Source organism: Pteropus medius, unplaced genomic scaffold (genome assembly GCF_902729225.1).
Source record: "Pteropus medius unplaced genomic scaffold, Ma_sr-lr_union100, whole genome shotgun sequence".
In the NCBI taxonomy this organism is placed as follows: Eukaryota; Metazoa; Chordata; class Mammalia; order Chiroptera; family Pteropodidae; genus Pteropus; species Pteropus medius.
The window spans coordinates 40,580,223-40,596,302 of record NW_024354875.1 but is presented as its reverse complement, the minus strand read 5'-3'; the positions used below and the strand labels follow the sequence as shown (position 1 = coordinate 40,596,302).

Sequence of the window (16,080 nt, the reverse complement as noted above, 5' to 3'; positions counted from 1 at the left end):
CCCCCACTCCTTATTGTAGAATAGATTTTATTTTCCATGTTTTCTAAAGTGTTTTAATTCAAACTGCTTTCTTATAACTTTTACTATTTTTTTTTATTATTTATTATCCTGCTTTAACAGCGACATCATATTGGAGATCGCAGTCTTTCCTTATGTAATATGTTCCTGGATGAAATGGCCAAACAAGCTCGAAATCTCATCACTGATATTTGCACAGAACAGTGTACTCTTAGTGACCAGGTGATAATTTATATGTTTCGTTACAGGTAGTAAATTTGTGTAAAAAGGAAAGAAAATGATCCGTTAGCCAGTTATTTTTTAATTTTTTGTTTTTTTATTCTCACAATCTCAATAAAGTTCATTACCTCTGCTTGTAAGGCTCCATTATCAGGTTTTTGAAAATTGTCACTATCTTTAGGATTGCTTACTGTTTAATAGCCAACCCCTAGCTTGGCATTGAAGTTCCTTCCTGATAGTTCAAACTTCTCTATCCTACCTGCACTCTATGCTTCATCACCTAGAAGTGTCCTAATATAGTTTTGTTCTTCATAGGCCATTTTCCTTCCAGTAACATGTTCTTTCTCATTTTTTGCTTGCCTACTCTGTTTGTACTTATCCTTTAAACTACAGTCTTCATAGAACTTCCTCTATGAAGTGTTTCTTCACATATGATTGATCTGTTTCTGTTTTTCACCAAGCTATGTGGGCTCCCTAAGCTAACTAGCGAGGTAAACTCTACTTTTTACTCACATCTCCATTCTTAGTGCTAGCATGATATTTCCTACATAGTCTAGATTCAGCTAAGGTTTATTTCAATAGTTAATATGTTTTCAAAGTAATTGGTGTCTTCTAAGATTTCTTTCTTTTAAAATTTAGTTGCTGCCCAAGCATTGTGCCAAAACCATTAGTCAAGCAGTGAATAAGAAGTCAAAAAAACAAACTGGTAAGAAAGGAGAACCTGAAAGGGAAAAACCAGGAGTTGAGAGCATGAGGAAAAACAGGCTGATAGTGACCAAGTAAGCCATTTACTTTTACTACATCTTTTTTTTATATGGCATTACTACTGAGAGCATGCTAGTAATTGTGATAAATTCATTACCCAGTCATTAGTTTTTTGTTTTTGTTTTTTTTTTAGCTTTTGTGAACTTGAATAGCAAGTTAGTACTTATTTTATCCCAAAATACAGATTTTGGATTTTTGAAGAAAGTAGATGTAATAGACAATATATTATCTTTATATACAGAATACTGAAGGCCAAGAATTTGTCTAAAAATTTAGGGGGTACACTATAAGCAGTCTTTTATTTTCAATTTACTTAAAATTAGATATCTGAGACCTTATTTTTGGAATGTTTTCATGTATTATAACATACCTGATATTTTTAAATGGATATATAAGAATAAGTAGCATTCAGGGCTCTTTTGGAGGGAGGCATAAGTGGGCAATAATGGGTAAACAATTTTTTGTTTAAAATAAAAATTTCCTACTTTCTCACTTCCTACATTAAGGAAGGTATTTGCCATTTAGCAGATAACTTTCTTCCTCTACAACAGAAAGTTAAGCAGGAGTTAGAAATGATTGTCTTTATGGTGTGAAATAAGCTCGCTCTTGTATATTAAGTCAATATAGTCATCTAAATATAGAAACATATGAACGATGCTATCTTTAGAAAATTGCTCTCATGTGTTAGTGATATCCTTAAAGCTTTTGAACTTCATCAGATGAGTTTAGGAGAGGAATTGAATTCTGTAATTATTATCCCCAAATAAGGTCTGATATGTTTATAAAATTAATTTTGTATTACTCTAAAGAAATGTTGAACATTTTATTTACTATTTATTAATGTTTTCTCAGCCTTGATAAATTGCACACTGCACTTTCTGAGTTGTGTTTCTCTATAAATTACGTACCAAACATGGTGGTTTGGGAACATACCTTTACTCCACGAGAATATTTGACTTCTCATCTGGAAATCCGCTTTACTAAGTAAGAAAAAATATACACTGTTTTTGTTTGTTGGTTCAATTAATTCAAGACAAAAATGTTATCCTTATATATAGTCCCCCAATTCAAGACAAAAATGTTATCCTTATATATAGTCCCTAAGTCCTAAGATTGTGCTCAAGTGATCAACTAAAATCAACCATCTAATACTCACAAGTTATTTGTCCTGGCATAAAAATCTTTATCAGGTAAAGTAGTTTACAGTTTTGCCTTGATCTTTATCACTAAGTAGATGTTTGGTAAAAAGAATGCCTGCTTCTTCACAGATTAATGAACCAGACTGCATGTTTACAGAAGAAAAACAAGGAAGCTGTAAACGAAATCCTACTTTCCACCTACCGTTCTACTACTCCCACCTAGTTGAGAATAATAAATACTAGAGTGCATAATTCCCCTTTGGTCTGAAAACTATAGCATTCTGGGTTTCACTGTCAAATGCCTGCCTTACTAAAGGAGAGCAAAAGACAGTCTTTGTTCACTACCAGGCTCTTCTCTAATCAACTGATAACTTAATATCCAATTTAGTGCCCACTTATTCTATTTCCTAATTGTTGTAGTCATCTCATTAACTATAGCTCTAAGTTTTATATTGTTTCATTTACTACTCATAGTACCTATCACAATTTTATGCATATGACACAAATGCTACTTGTTAAAAACTACAAAACTCTGGAAAATCTTTGGCAAAATTTTGTTTTATAAATTGCTTTAAGGCCTTCAAGAAAAACTTGTCGAATCAATCAATATTTTCTTTCATAAAGTTTAAGTTTAGAAAAAGAATTAAGAAACAAAGTGGAAAGGTTTCTGACTTATTGCATATATTATTTTAAGAAACATACATATGTTTCTTGAAATTATATATATATTATATATATATCAATAATATATATATATAAAACTTATAAAACTCTAATTAGAATTGACTGCCTCAAAAGTCTAGAATTCTATTGGCATAACAACATACATTTGAATCCAGAAAAGACTTAAGAGTTCATCTAGTCCTGAGGTTTTCAAATATTTGAATGTGATACCCGATAAGATATGTATCCAGCATCACAACTCAGTGTGCACATACATACACATAATTGAACAGTTTCATGAAGGAATATTTATACTTACTATGTTCGATGTACAAATTTTTTCCTACTTCTTTCTTTCCCTCCTCCCTCTTTCTTTTCTTAAATGTTTACTACAACCTTTTAAACTGATTTCATGACCCTCTTGGATTGCCACCTGCCAACTGAAATATACTGATTTGCTCCAATCTTCTCATTTTGCATATGAGGAAGCTGAAGTTCACACAGATTAACTGTCTTGTCCAGTGTCACGAATAGTTAACAATAATCATGGAACACAAATATGGGTAATTTAAGTAATTCCCTGTTCACTATTCTTTATACTTCCCAGTTCTACTAATGCTTTCCTCATAAAAATTGACATTATGTAGATATGAGAAATAAATACAACCAACTCATTAATTGAATTTGTCTTGTGGGATTGTTTCTAGTGTGATGAGGTTTGTCTGTTGTCTTTAAAGATTCCTCCTTACAAATACTAAGAGCTTTAGAAATCTAATGCTCAGGGAGTTTCAAAGAAGGTAAAATAGGGGTGGGTGGCCAGTGAAGGAAAGTACTTTAAAAATTTGTGTTTCTTTTTAGGCTTATATAGTTTCTTGGGATAGAAACCAAATATAACTGTGTTTTATGTGCTGTGAGTGATTAAAGAACAACAAAGTTTGGTTTGTTGCCATGTTTTGACTGTAATATATTTTGCTGAGAAGTAGCATTGAGTCAAGCAGATGTGGGATCAAACTGTAGACCCATCAATTTCAAAGTGACCTTGATCAGTTTACTTGAGTCTCAGCCTTAGTTTTTTTCATCTGTGAAATGTGATAATAACAACTACATACAGGGTTATTAAATATGAGCATTATAGGTAATATATATAAAGCCTAAAAAACTACTAGCACATAACAGTGCCAGATGAATTCAAGCTATGGTCTAGTAGTCATTGCATTTGTTACAGTGTATCATGTTAAAAGAATTTATCCTTAAATCAGATCTAGAATTTTTCTAATCACTTGCATTTCTATTTCATTGTACTTTTTAGATATTCATCTTTTTTAGGCTGTTTCTTAAGAAGATAATGATAGTAATTTCATGGCTTTGTAACAAATTGTATTTGAAATTAATTTCATTGCTTATTTAATACTAGAGATCAGTAGGTTGAATGGCCCATTTACATAAATGTATAAGTTAGAGCTCTTTTTTTAATCTTTTTTTCCCCCAGGTCAATTGTTGGAATGACAATGTATAATCAAGCCACACAGGAAATTGCAAAACCATCAGAGCTTCTAACAAGTGTCAGAGCGTACATGACTGTACTCCAGTCGATAGAAAACTATGTGCAGATTGATATTACAAGAGTATTTAATAATGTTCTTCTTCAACAAACACAACATTTAGATAGTCATGGAGAGCCAACCATTACAAGTCTATACACAAATTGGTAAGGAACACATTTAGAATTTGGAGTGATATAAAGTTGTTTTGCAGTGAACTACTTGGGAAAGTTATTTTTTTATGGATAAGTGTTCATTCATGTTATCAGTCACCTTAAAATTATATACAGGAATGTATACCAAAATAAATTTTGAATTAAACAGTTTCTCCTGGTTATAAATTTACTTTTCTCCTTAGGTATTTGGAAACTTTGTTAAGACAAGTCAGCAATGGTCATATAGCTTATTTCCCTGCAATGAAAGCATTCGTGAACTTACCTACAGAAAATGAATTAACATTCAATGCAGAGGAGTATTCTGACATATCAGGTGAATAATACTATGACACGTTTTGGAGAATGAAGAAATGTTGATTCTTTTGGCTTCGATTTTGTTATGACTACTTTCATTCAATTATATGCATACTCATACATTATATCATAGACTTACTTTTGCGTATGTGTTACTTTTTTTACTCCAGAGACTTTCTCAGAATTTTTGCATTAATAATTTGTCTATAATGGAATGTTTTGATGTTAATGTTCATTTTCTTGAAGTATTTGCTCTGTCAAAGTGTAAAATGAATTACATTTCCTTTCAGAAATGAGATCATTATCAGAACTGCTAGGCCCATATGGTATGAAGTTCCTAAGTGAAAGCCTTATGTGGCATATTTCATCGCAGGTTGCTGAACTTAAGGTAATACAGTCTTTATCACTTTTAGCTTATACACATTAATTTCTGAAAAACATTTCAAGAAAATCAACAGCTAGCCTAGAATGTTAATTACTTTTACCTGACATGGAAGTTCTCATATGTGAATGAAATTGTAGAGCTAGCATGTCTTTCAGTAGCACCTTCATTTTGTTCTGTTTCACAGATGAAAAAACTAAAAGCCTAGGGAGGTGAGTTGTCTTGCTAAAATGGGTACTAAAACTCGGATTTCTTGACTTTTTGGTCTACCTTTATTCTCTTTTACTATAATGCTTTTCTTTGAATGACCATGTTCACAATCTAGCCAAAGTCATTTGTTTAAATTTGTAGTTTGAATATATTCATTTCTACAGTTAAATAATATAAACATTATTAGACTTAATGTTTTTTTCTTATTATTAAGCAGTCTTTTAAATTACCTTAACGTCCTTTTAAGCTGGATGAAAAATGTGTTTAGAATACTTAGCATTTTAATAAAGATGTAAAAGGGCTAAAATAGCAGCATTTTAAATAACTCTTTTTTAAAGCCTTTTAAAAATTAATATTCCAGTGTTAAGGTGATTTGTATTAAATGAGTCTGTGTGTATAATAGCTGTCTAGTTTTCATAAGACTTCACTTAAACTTTTGAGCTTATGACCAGAATAGAAAAAACATGTTTTAAAATATGTTTTTTCTTTGTGAAAGTTTTTTGCTGTTTATTTATGCCTTGCATTTTTTAATTATTTAAGAAGAGTATGTCGCATTGATAAGTAGCTTGCATTTCAAATATAGCACTTAGAGACCTAAATGTGGTAATCTGATTTACTGAAAATCAAGCAAATGTATAGGATAAGTCAGTTCCTGCAAAGTTAATAATATTTTGCTGAATGAATGAAATACATGGCAAGAGTCAGTGTCACTAAAAGGAGAGGCAGTATTACCCAGTGGTTAAGAACTCAAGCTTTCAAGTCAGGCTCTCCTGAAATGCAGTCCTGTTACTTACAAGCTTTGACTTGGGCAAAGTTTGAACTCACTAGGCTTTAACTTTGAGAGAATATGTGAGTTAGTTAATACATGTCAGACACTTAGGTACTCAGCATAGCGCCTGACATACAATAAGTACTGAGTAAATATTATTTTGATATTCATCATGTTATTGTCCTCTCATTGTTCTTTTTTAAAAGAATGTTTTGCAATTCTTATATAGAAGTCAACTTTTAGATACTTTATAGTGCAGATTTTCAATACACAAACTTTATACTTACTATGGTTTTAAATACACAAACATTGCAATGCTAATTTTTATTTTTTCCAAGCAATACTATTAGACTCATTTCACTGTGAATACATTATCTTTTCTGTCCTACTGTTCTCAGGTAGCAAATTTCTCATCTCCAGTTTATTTTGTGTTTCTTTCGGTATGAGATAATAGAAGAATTATGGCCCAGTAATTTTAGTTTTGCCAATTTGTTTTTATTAAAACTGAATAAGTATGTACTTCTAGAATTGTTAGCATTTTTAGTGCCTCTTTGTTCTTTCATGTAGTGAATTGAATATGTGATGTAGTTATAAAAATTAGCTTGTTTGGCTCTCTCTGTATTCATATCTATGAGAATTCAAAGGTATCCGATGTCTTTACAGTACTGGAAGGCCCCTTGTAGGTCTGGCCTTTCACTTTTCCTCACCTCCTTTACTCTTCCAGCATGATGTACTTACTTGTTGTATCACTTCAAAATACTCTTTACTGAGATACTGTCTTAGCTCTCCTTCTCATAACATTCATGTATTTTTCAAATGTCATTCTATCAGAATATCTTTCCTTAACCACACTTGTAAAAATTTATTTATTTTATTTATATTATTATTTTTTTATTATGATGACATTGGTTAACAAAACCCAGTAAGTTTCAGGTGTACAATTTGGCATTCATACTTTTTAAAAAAATAGCAAGCATCACTTCTTATTCTCATCATCCAGCTTTACGTATATCTTACCTGTAACCTCCCATATCGCGTATATGTTTATGCCACTCTCACTAGAGTAAAAATTTAATTATAAATTCTCTTAAAACCTTGATGCTAAATTAGTTTCCAACATAGAGTAAATGCTTGGTAAATATTTGTTGGATGCAAAAATAAAAATAGCTACTAGCTTTCTTGACTCTTTACTTTTGTCTAGGACTTTCTAAACTTTTCACATGTATATTATTAAGTCCACCAAATTCTTAAAACTAGAGTTGTCCCCATTTTACAGATTAGGAAAGTAAGACCAAGAAAGATTAAGTAATTTGTCTAGGCTCACCTGCTTAATAAGTGTAAAAACTGAAGTTTGAACCTATTTAGTCTTATCTAGCTCCAGTTCTTATACTAGTACCATGTCTTTAGGAATGAAAGGGATCTGAGCAGTCATCTAACCCACCCTTATCTAATGCAGGAACATATACATTTTTCCTGGTAGATAATCTAGTCTTTTTGAAAATGAAGTATAGTCTCATCAATTATCTCTAGTTATGTTTGAGTCAGTATCTAAACAGTAATTTTTGATTGGTCCTCATTCTTAGAAGAGGCAGAGACTGCCTTTGACAGGATCACTCTTTACATGTTTAAAAACTTGTATATTACCTTCCTCTTTCCCATGTGAAATATATTCATATTCAGTCTTACTCTTTTCTGTACACATTTTCTCTTGTTGGCGTCGCTGTTAGAGAATAGGGCCAATTCAGAGTGAGACTAAACTTCAGCTAGAGATCTGAGTAGTGAGGATGTACTTACCTATTCTGGATACTGTACTTACTAATACAATTTAAGAGAGCATTAATACTTCTGGTAGCTCTATCAAACTATTTTCATATTAACTTGGAATCAGATAAGTTTTCTTGTTTTTTACATATACTGACCTTAAACCATGGCTCTCCACATCTTACATTTTGTACAATTTATTTGTTGTTCTTTTAAAAATTTATTTGTTGGATACTGTCCATTATTTCTGGATCTTTTTTGAGTTCAAATTTTGTTAGTCTTGTAACCACTTTTATATGTTTAACTGTCTTATTTGTGTCCTAACTATTAATGTGATCAAATATATTCTTGAAAAAAAATGGAAGAAGCTTGTGTTTTAACATTTCTCTCATATCTTAGAGAGACTGTATTTTCTTTCTCGGATACTTTTAAAATTAAATTTAAAGGTGATGTGATGATAGTATAAATAATGTTGACTTTTTTAATGCTATTGAATTTTATGATTTAAGAGTATTTGTTGGCTGGATTCTTTTTCAAATATCTGATAATAAACCTGAGTCAAAAAGCCAGACCAAATAAACATTTTATATAAGAGCTTGGAATCATCATCTTTGAGATATATCGGTGTGAGTTAGCTGGGGTTTCTCATTAAAGGTAATATGCTCCCCAAAACAAGATTGCTTAGAATACTAAAACTTTCTTTCTCCAAAACTTGATTTTAGTAACAGTTTTCTATGTGATTATCCTTACTTTAGCTGACTTTTTATTTTACCTTCATAAAAATTTTTATATTTTATTAATGATTTAATGTTAGTTATAGGAAGACTTTTTTAAAAAGATTTTACAATTATGTTTTGGTGGTTAGGAGTTTTTATTTTTACTTTTCTGCTTCTCAGGTACTTATGATGAAATATTTTTCAAAAGGCTTCTTCATATGGTTAACCATAAATATGAAAGCTTTTCATTTCTAGCATTGTGACTTTATCATTTAGGTTTCTTCAAAACATAGTCCTAAAATTCAGTTTTCTGGAATTGCACAGTGCTTTACAATAATTTTCTTAGAGAAAATTATTTTTAACGACACCAAGAAATAATCCAGATTTCTCTGGATTCAGCTACTGATGTATTATTAAGAACTGGAGAAGGTGTTATTTTTGACTTTGTAGTCTCAGCCTCTGTGTGAGGCATACACTTCCATGGGTATTCTTTATTTTATTACATAAGAAATCTGATGATAATATGATGTTTCATATACACAAGTTCAGTGGGTTGTATACTGTCCTATCTCACCGAGGTAAATCTCCAGAAGTACTCAGTCTGTGAATGATGATTCTAATTTCACATTTTTCAGTGTCCTATAAAATTACTTTCTATAGAATAACAATATGTGAAATTACAGAAACAGACATATAGAGGTTTGTTTCCACTATTGATTGGCTAGGTTATTGAGACTAGGAGTCCCTAACTGCTGTGGTCTGTTAGGAACCGGGCCACACGGTGGGAGGTGAACGCCTGGCAAGGGAACAAAAGCTTCATCTGTATTTGCAGCTGCTCCCCAGCACCAACATCACCGCCTCAGCTCTACCCTCAGATGATCAGGCATTAGATTCTCATAGGAGCACTGGTCCCTGGTGCCAGAAAGGTTAGGGACCAGTGATTTATATCTTTTCTCCTAAGACCAACTGAAAAAGTCTGAGAGATATATAAAGAAAAAGAATCTTCTTTTAAAGAAGAACTAAAAGGTTATTTCTAGGCTAAAATCAAGGAGAATGCGGGAAGTCAGACACAAGCCTAGCACTGGAAGCCACTTTTGAAGACATTTGCTAATCCAGAGATAACATATGTTAAATTAAGCTATAATTTTGGTGGCCTTGTAGGGTAAGATGGTTTGTAAACAAAAAACAAACCTGCCAAAGTGGGGAGTGGGATGTCTGCTTAAATTCCTCTCCACCCTCTTTACATAAACACGCAAGGAGACAGTGAACTAGAAATGAAAATGATTCACCCCTATTCAACAGGAGCTCTGTTCCGGTTGCTCTCTTTTGTCCAGTGAATCTTGAGTCTTGAACTTGGATTAAGGTGGTCCTAGATGAGTAGCACTCCAAGGTGCTTGGCAGAAACTAACAGAAATTCTCTCTGGAGATAGGTATTTTCATCCTAGGCTTTAAATGGTTCCTGCAAGTAATTTTTCAAACACAGTGATTTCCATCTGGAAGGTGGAAGTCTATTGGAGATCAGTAGAAGGTAGAGGTTGGAGGTTTACTTAGTACATATGGCTGGCTGCCATGATTCTTAAGTCATTCTCCCTCTCTCTCTCCTGCCACCTTCTATTCCTGGTATTCCTGAATTTAGAGTCTTCTTGTTGCCATCATTTAATATGATGATGAGAAGTTAGATGTATAACAGTCTCTCATATAGACATGTAATAACCTCTCTGTTTTTAACCTCAAGCCTTCCTTTCTGTGCCACCATCTATAGTTTCTGAGCCCTGCTTAGGTCCTGAGACATGCATTAGCTTGCCTTCTACATTGTGTCTCCCTTACAGGAAGTTGCTGATCACATTTCTCATCACTACTTAATTTTTGCTCCAGTTTCTATCTTCTAGAAATTTGTTGAAATCTTTCATTTTGCCTTTTAATTCTCTTCTCATTTCACTGGGTTTCTGGAGAAATCAGAGTTTTAGATATATGTATATAATTCTCTACATTTAACCAACACTTCCACATAGTTTACATACTTTTTGAGCATTTCTATAGGTAAAATTTCTGAAAGTGGATCAAAGGATATGAACATTTAAAATTTTTTTTATATTATCAAGTATCCCTCTGAAGATAATTATACTCCATACTCTCTGCATTAGAGCATGATGATGCCTCTGATATCATTTTAGTCTTTTAGAAATTAGTGCATGAGATGTTTTTGGGGGAGTTACAATGTTTTTAAGAGTATCCTGTAACTTCTTAGTGCTCATTTTCTAAATTGACATAGGCTAAATATTATGTGCCTGCATTTTTTTTCATCTTAAACATGACCTTAATTGCTTTAGTTTCTGCTAGCTGAGGATCTTTTTATTTCAAAGAGTAAATTTGTGTGCTAATAAAAATAAAGGAGAGCTTCTTTATATTTAATGGTTGTGAATAAATCATGTGTCAGACATAGCCAACACTATGCATGTGTACTTATGGTAAAATATGTTTATTACTTTCTGGAGAAGAAAACAACCAGTCTTCTTTCCTACTAAAATTCTTGGAGTATTTCATTTGGAGTTGTGCCCATTGAGTCAGTTTATTCTTCCAGACCTGCCAAAAGAATTGTTTTTGGCATTTTACAGATCAGTTCTCTTAGTTCTTCACAGAGCCCTAGAAGATTTTCTTTTCAAATGAAGTAGGAAATTGCAATATGGATTGCGTTAAGAATGTAACACTTTCTTAACAGGAATTTTTTTTAGTACTGTTGATTTGTTTCACTTTGTTTTTCTCAGTTTGTTCCAAACCATTTCTTTGGTAATTCCTAGTATTACTTCTGGCTTTCAGTCCATTCATCAGTGATATTACTCAGTGGCTTTAAATATATAGAGAGCTTTATTTCAGGATGCAATTGAGGAAGAAAAGAAAAAAATTAAAGATATAAACTACACCTTCAAAAAGAGATGACATTAACTTTTTTTTTCTAAGAGTGATGTGTAAGTGTAAACAAATGCATTAGGGCAGTGGTCCCCAACCCCCGGGCCCAGGCCAAGGACTTGTACTGGTCTGTGGCCTGTTAGGAACTGGGCAGCACAGCAGGAGGTAAGAAGTGGGCAGCGAGAGAAACTTCATTGTATTTGCAGCCACTCCCCAGTGCTAATAGCATCAGTGCCTCAGCTCCACCTCAGATCATCAGGCATTAGATTCTCATAGGAGCACTGGTCCCTGGTGCCAAAAAGGTTGGGGACTGCTGCTTTAGGGTAATAGTTCTTAAAGTATGGTCCCCAGATCAGTAACAGCATCAACATTAACTTGGAACTTGTTAAAAATGTGCAATTTTTGGTTCTACCTTAGACCTGCTAAATCACAGTATATAGGTCTGGGACTCAGCAATGTTTTCTAATAAGTTCTCCAAATCATTCTGATGCACACTAAGCATTGGGACCTATTTCTTTAGAGATTAAGGGCGTAGGTTTTTAAATCAGACATACTTGCATTCAAATTCCAGATTTTACTATTTAATATCTTTGTAACTTTGGACAAGTTAATTTCTCTGAGCCTTAGTTTCCTCAGTTTTAAACTTGGAATATCACCTCCCTCATTCGGATCAGAGTAAATGGAATTGTTTGTAAATTGTCTAGTCTGGGAGCTTAAAAATGATCACAGTATCCTTACTATTAAATATATACTGTAATTTAATTAATTATATGCCATAAACTATAACTTATTGATTCTAAAACAATTATCTCATATTAACATATATGAATTGTGTTTTATAGTCAGATGATTATAGAAAACATGTCAGTTTAATTGGTAAAGTTTTTTTTTTTCTTAATGGCACATTTAAAATTCAGTGGTGGCTTTGATTCATGGATATATGATACCGTGTTCAGTAAACATGAGCACTCTCAGGGTTGGGCATATAGTTTGAGTGTATATTGATTGAATCCATTTTAAGATGAGACAAGTATTGAATTGACCCTAGGGAGAGCAGGCAGTCTAATCAGAGACCGTAGAAGTTGAATTTAGCAAATAAATGAGACTGGAGCTGAACATTTGATTGAGAGCATAATGAGAAGTAATCTGAAGTAATATCAAGTAATATAAATCAAATATATACTAGTACAGAAAAAATGATTTTTGTAGATTTGCTATATAGTTTTTCATGCTCCCCCTAATTCAGTTGTCATTAGCCTTGGCTCGTAACAAAACCACTATGGCACTTTAACAGCATTCTTGCTATGTCTTTGCACTCTGACCTGCTGAATTGATATATGCAGGGGTGAAGCCTGAACATATGTATTTAGAATTATATATATCCAAATCTAGGCTTCATTCCTGAATATTTCAAATACATGTATGTAGGCTTTCTAATACATATACCTAATATCTCTTCCAGAATCAAATTAATTATATTTGTTTTAGTTATAACTTTTAAATTACTTTTCCATTGGTCTTTTTAAGAAAAACAGTCTTGGATGAATTATGCTTTTCTTGAACAGTTATCCTTAACCCCCTTCCCCTATTTATATCCCTTCCTTTTTTCTAGTCTCTTCCCTTTTTTCAGTGGTGCCTGAAAGAGAGGGTAGATAGTTGACACTTCCATTTGATAATTCGTATTGGGAAACATTTGCTCTTTTATAATCCCCATGAAGTGGTACCATACCCAATAAGTTAGTCTCCCTCTGATTGTATATATCCAGCGATGAACTCTAGGCTATCTTTGGCCAGCTTTAGCTTCAACAGTTCTTTTTGTTTTGGTTGGAATTTACTGCTCTCTATCCACCTCAGTGTCTGCTTTTTATTATTAATGCTGTTCTGTGTCTAAACATAAGATAATCCTTTATCCTACTACTTATCTTTATTGCTTTTTCCTGAACCTCTCTCTTGAATTTGCAAACTGAAAAAAAATTAAGCCTATGTAAATAATTTTAAGATGCTTTTATTAAGACAACAATAAAAATGTATAGCATAGAGCATCTGGATTTCATGGATTGTATTTCCTACTTGCCAGATTGTAATTTCCAAAAGCTTGCTCTTATCTCTAACACAAGGAGGTCTATGCCTGACCTAGGATCTTTCTTTTTTTTTTCAGAAACTTGTGGTGGAGAATGTTGATGTGCTAACACAAATGAGGACCAGCTTTGACAAACCAGACCAGATGGCTGCACTCTTTAAAAGATTATCATGTGGGTAACTCATGATACTTTCTATAAGCATTAAGAAGACCTTGACACTCAATATTTAGTTTTTGCTCAAAATTTGTAAACAAATATAAGTAGTAAATTATGAATAATACTCTTTAGCTTATGAAGAAAATTATAAAAGTTTTACAGTCGAAGAATCTTTTAAGTACTTGTTTCACAATTTTTTACCATATTCTTAGTACCATGTGTCAAATATTTAATGAATATTGTCATCAGTTCATGAACCCATTAAATTTAATATAGTAAATCTATATTAATTTAGATTAATGGAGAATTGACTTTTGAGTCTGTAACTTTCTAAAAATCAACTTGATTGAGGTATAATTTACATATAATAAAATGTACACATTTAAGTGAACTGTGATAGATTTTGACAAATGTATACATCCATGTAACCATTATCACAATCAAAATATAGAGCAGTTTTATCACTTCAGAAAGTTTCTTCATGTCCCTTTGTACTCAGCTCCCCCCGCATAGCCTCAAAACCCCATGACTTACCTGAATTCTGTCACTGTAAGTTAAATTTGCTGTTTTAGAATTTCATATAAATGGAATCACAAAGTGTCATATAAATGGAATCACAAAGTGATACTCTTTTGTGTTTGATTTCTTTTACATAGCTCTTTTTTTTTTTTGAGATTCACCAATCTGTGTTAAGTGAATCGGTAATTTTTTCCCTTTTATTGCTAACTAGTATTCATTGCATGAAAACTTGAACTTGCAGCTTTAAAAAATTTTTTTTTAATATCTTTTTGATACTGATTCTTTGTGGGAGGTATACTGTGAAGTAACATTGAATCTTAAATATTTATTAAAGTTTATTTAGCCAAGAAGCTATTTTAGATGCACTTGAGTTAATTGTATTTTCATTTGCTTTTTGTACCTGAACTCAGTTATAATTAAAAATTATTTTAAATTATAAAATTATTGATTTATGTAAAAGCCTTCTCAACATTAAGAAATTAATGAAATTCCAAATAAAACATTGTTTATATTTGAGAAAACCAGAGATAGAGTTACTTATCCTAAATAAAAAAATAATCTTTAAAATTAAAGTCCATTCATATATTTTACATACTTCCCCTTTGATATTTTTCTTTTAAATGTTTTGTAACGATATCAAATTTTATAAAGCTATAAAATGAATTAGAGGATCACTTTATTAGGCTATCTATCCTGCCTTAAAAAAATATAAACTTATTTAGTACAAATTAGTATAAAATTACACTAAGGTTACCTTGTAGAGTAGATCGGTGGTTGCCAGATATATAAAGAGAAAGCAACGAGAGAATTTTCGGGGGTGATGAAACTGTTCACCACAGTGGTGATGGTGGTAACACAAGTCTATGTAGACATGCTAAAATATTTTCCTAGAACTATACACCAAAAGAGAGGAAAAAAGTCAAGTTTACTGTATAGTATTTTAAAAAATGAAATTAAAAATGAAAAAGATTGTCTTGGTAGCATTATAGGAAGGTGTGTGAATAAATAGTTAGTAGAAAATTATTAAATAGCTACCTGATTTGTTATTGTTTTACTGTATACTTATATTTTCTAGTCTTTTTTCTTTATTATCATTTTTGTTTTTTTCATGTTTCTCTTTTTTTTAAATACTCATTTAACCACCCAACTAGCCTTAACTCTAATTAACTTTTTACTAGTAAACAACACTTGACTACATCGTCTGGTCAGAAGCAACTAATCCACTGCAGTGTTCAATTCCTGTTTACTGTTAGTTTAACTCTGTTTGTGAAATTGAAACAAAATAGAGTTTGTTAAAATTCCAAGCAGAATTTGCGGGTTTTCAAAATAAAATCCATAATCTTTTATCTAGATTCTGTTTACTTGAATTTTGTGTATAATGGTAGTGATTAATGACTTGTGAAATTGGCCAAAATCAAAATCTAAATTGTTGAATTTTAATGACCTATCTATATAACAAATTTTTCTTTAAATAGAATATATTAAATCTTTTATGTTACTGTAGAAATAAAATCTTCTCGATAGTGGGTTATTTAGAGAAGTAGAGAAAGCTACCCTTTCAGTTGAACTATTTTCCATAGTATTCCCTTTGATCTCTACCTTTACCCTATATCCAGAAGTTGATTTTCACAGTCAACAAACATTCGTTTAAATTCCCCTAAAAAGAAAAAGCGGTGTAATTTATTAAAAATAGCTTTGAATTGGAAAGTAATCTGAAATTAATTTTCAGTTTTAGGCTTTCTAACTATGTGACTTAAACAAATT

General features: G+C 31.9%; 1 protein-coding gene across 1 annotated transcript in view; it reads left to right on the top strand.

The window, feature by feature from the left end:
- NCKAP1 (NCK associated protein 1) overlaps positions 1–16,080 on the top strand; it is an 87,892-nt gene that overhangs the window by 58,861 nt on the left and 12,951 nt on the right. The window contains exons 18-24 of the mRNA XM_039855759.1: positions 121–240; positions 877–1,016; positions 1,855–1,986; positions 4,294–4,512; positions 4,704–4,834; positions 5,106–5,203; positions 13,719–13,812. Of these exons, the coding sequence (XP_039711693.1) occupies positions 121–240; positions 877–1,016; positions 1,855–1,986; positions 4,294–4,512; positions 4,704–4,834; positions 5,106–5,203; positions 13,719–13,812 (934 nt within the window). The remainder of the gene's footprint in view (positions 1–120; positions 241–876; positions 1,017–1,854; positions 1,987–4,293; positions 4,513–4,703; positions 4,835–5,105; positions 5,204–13,718; positions 13,813–16,080) is intronic.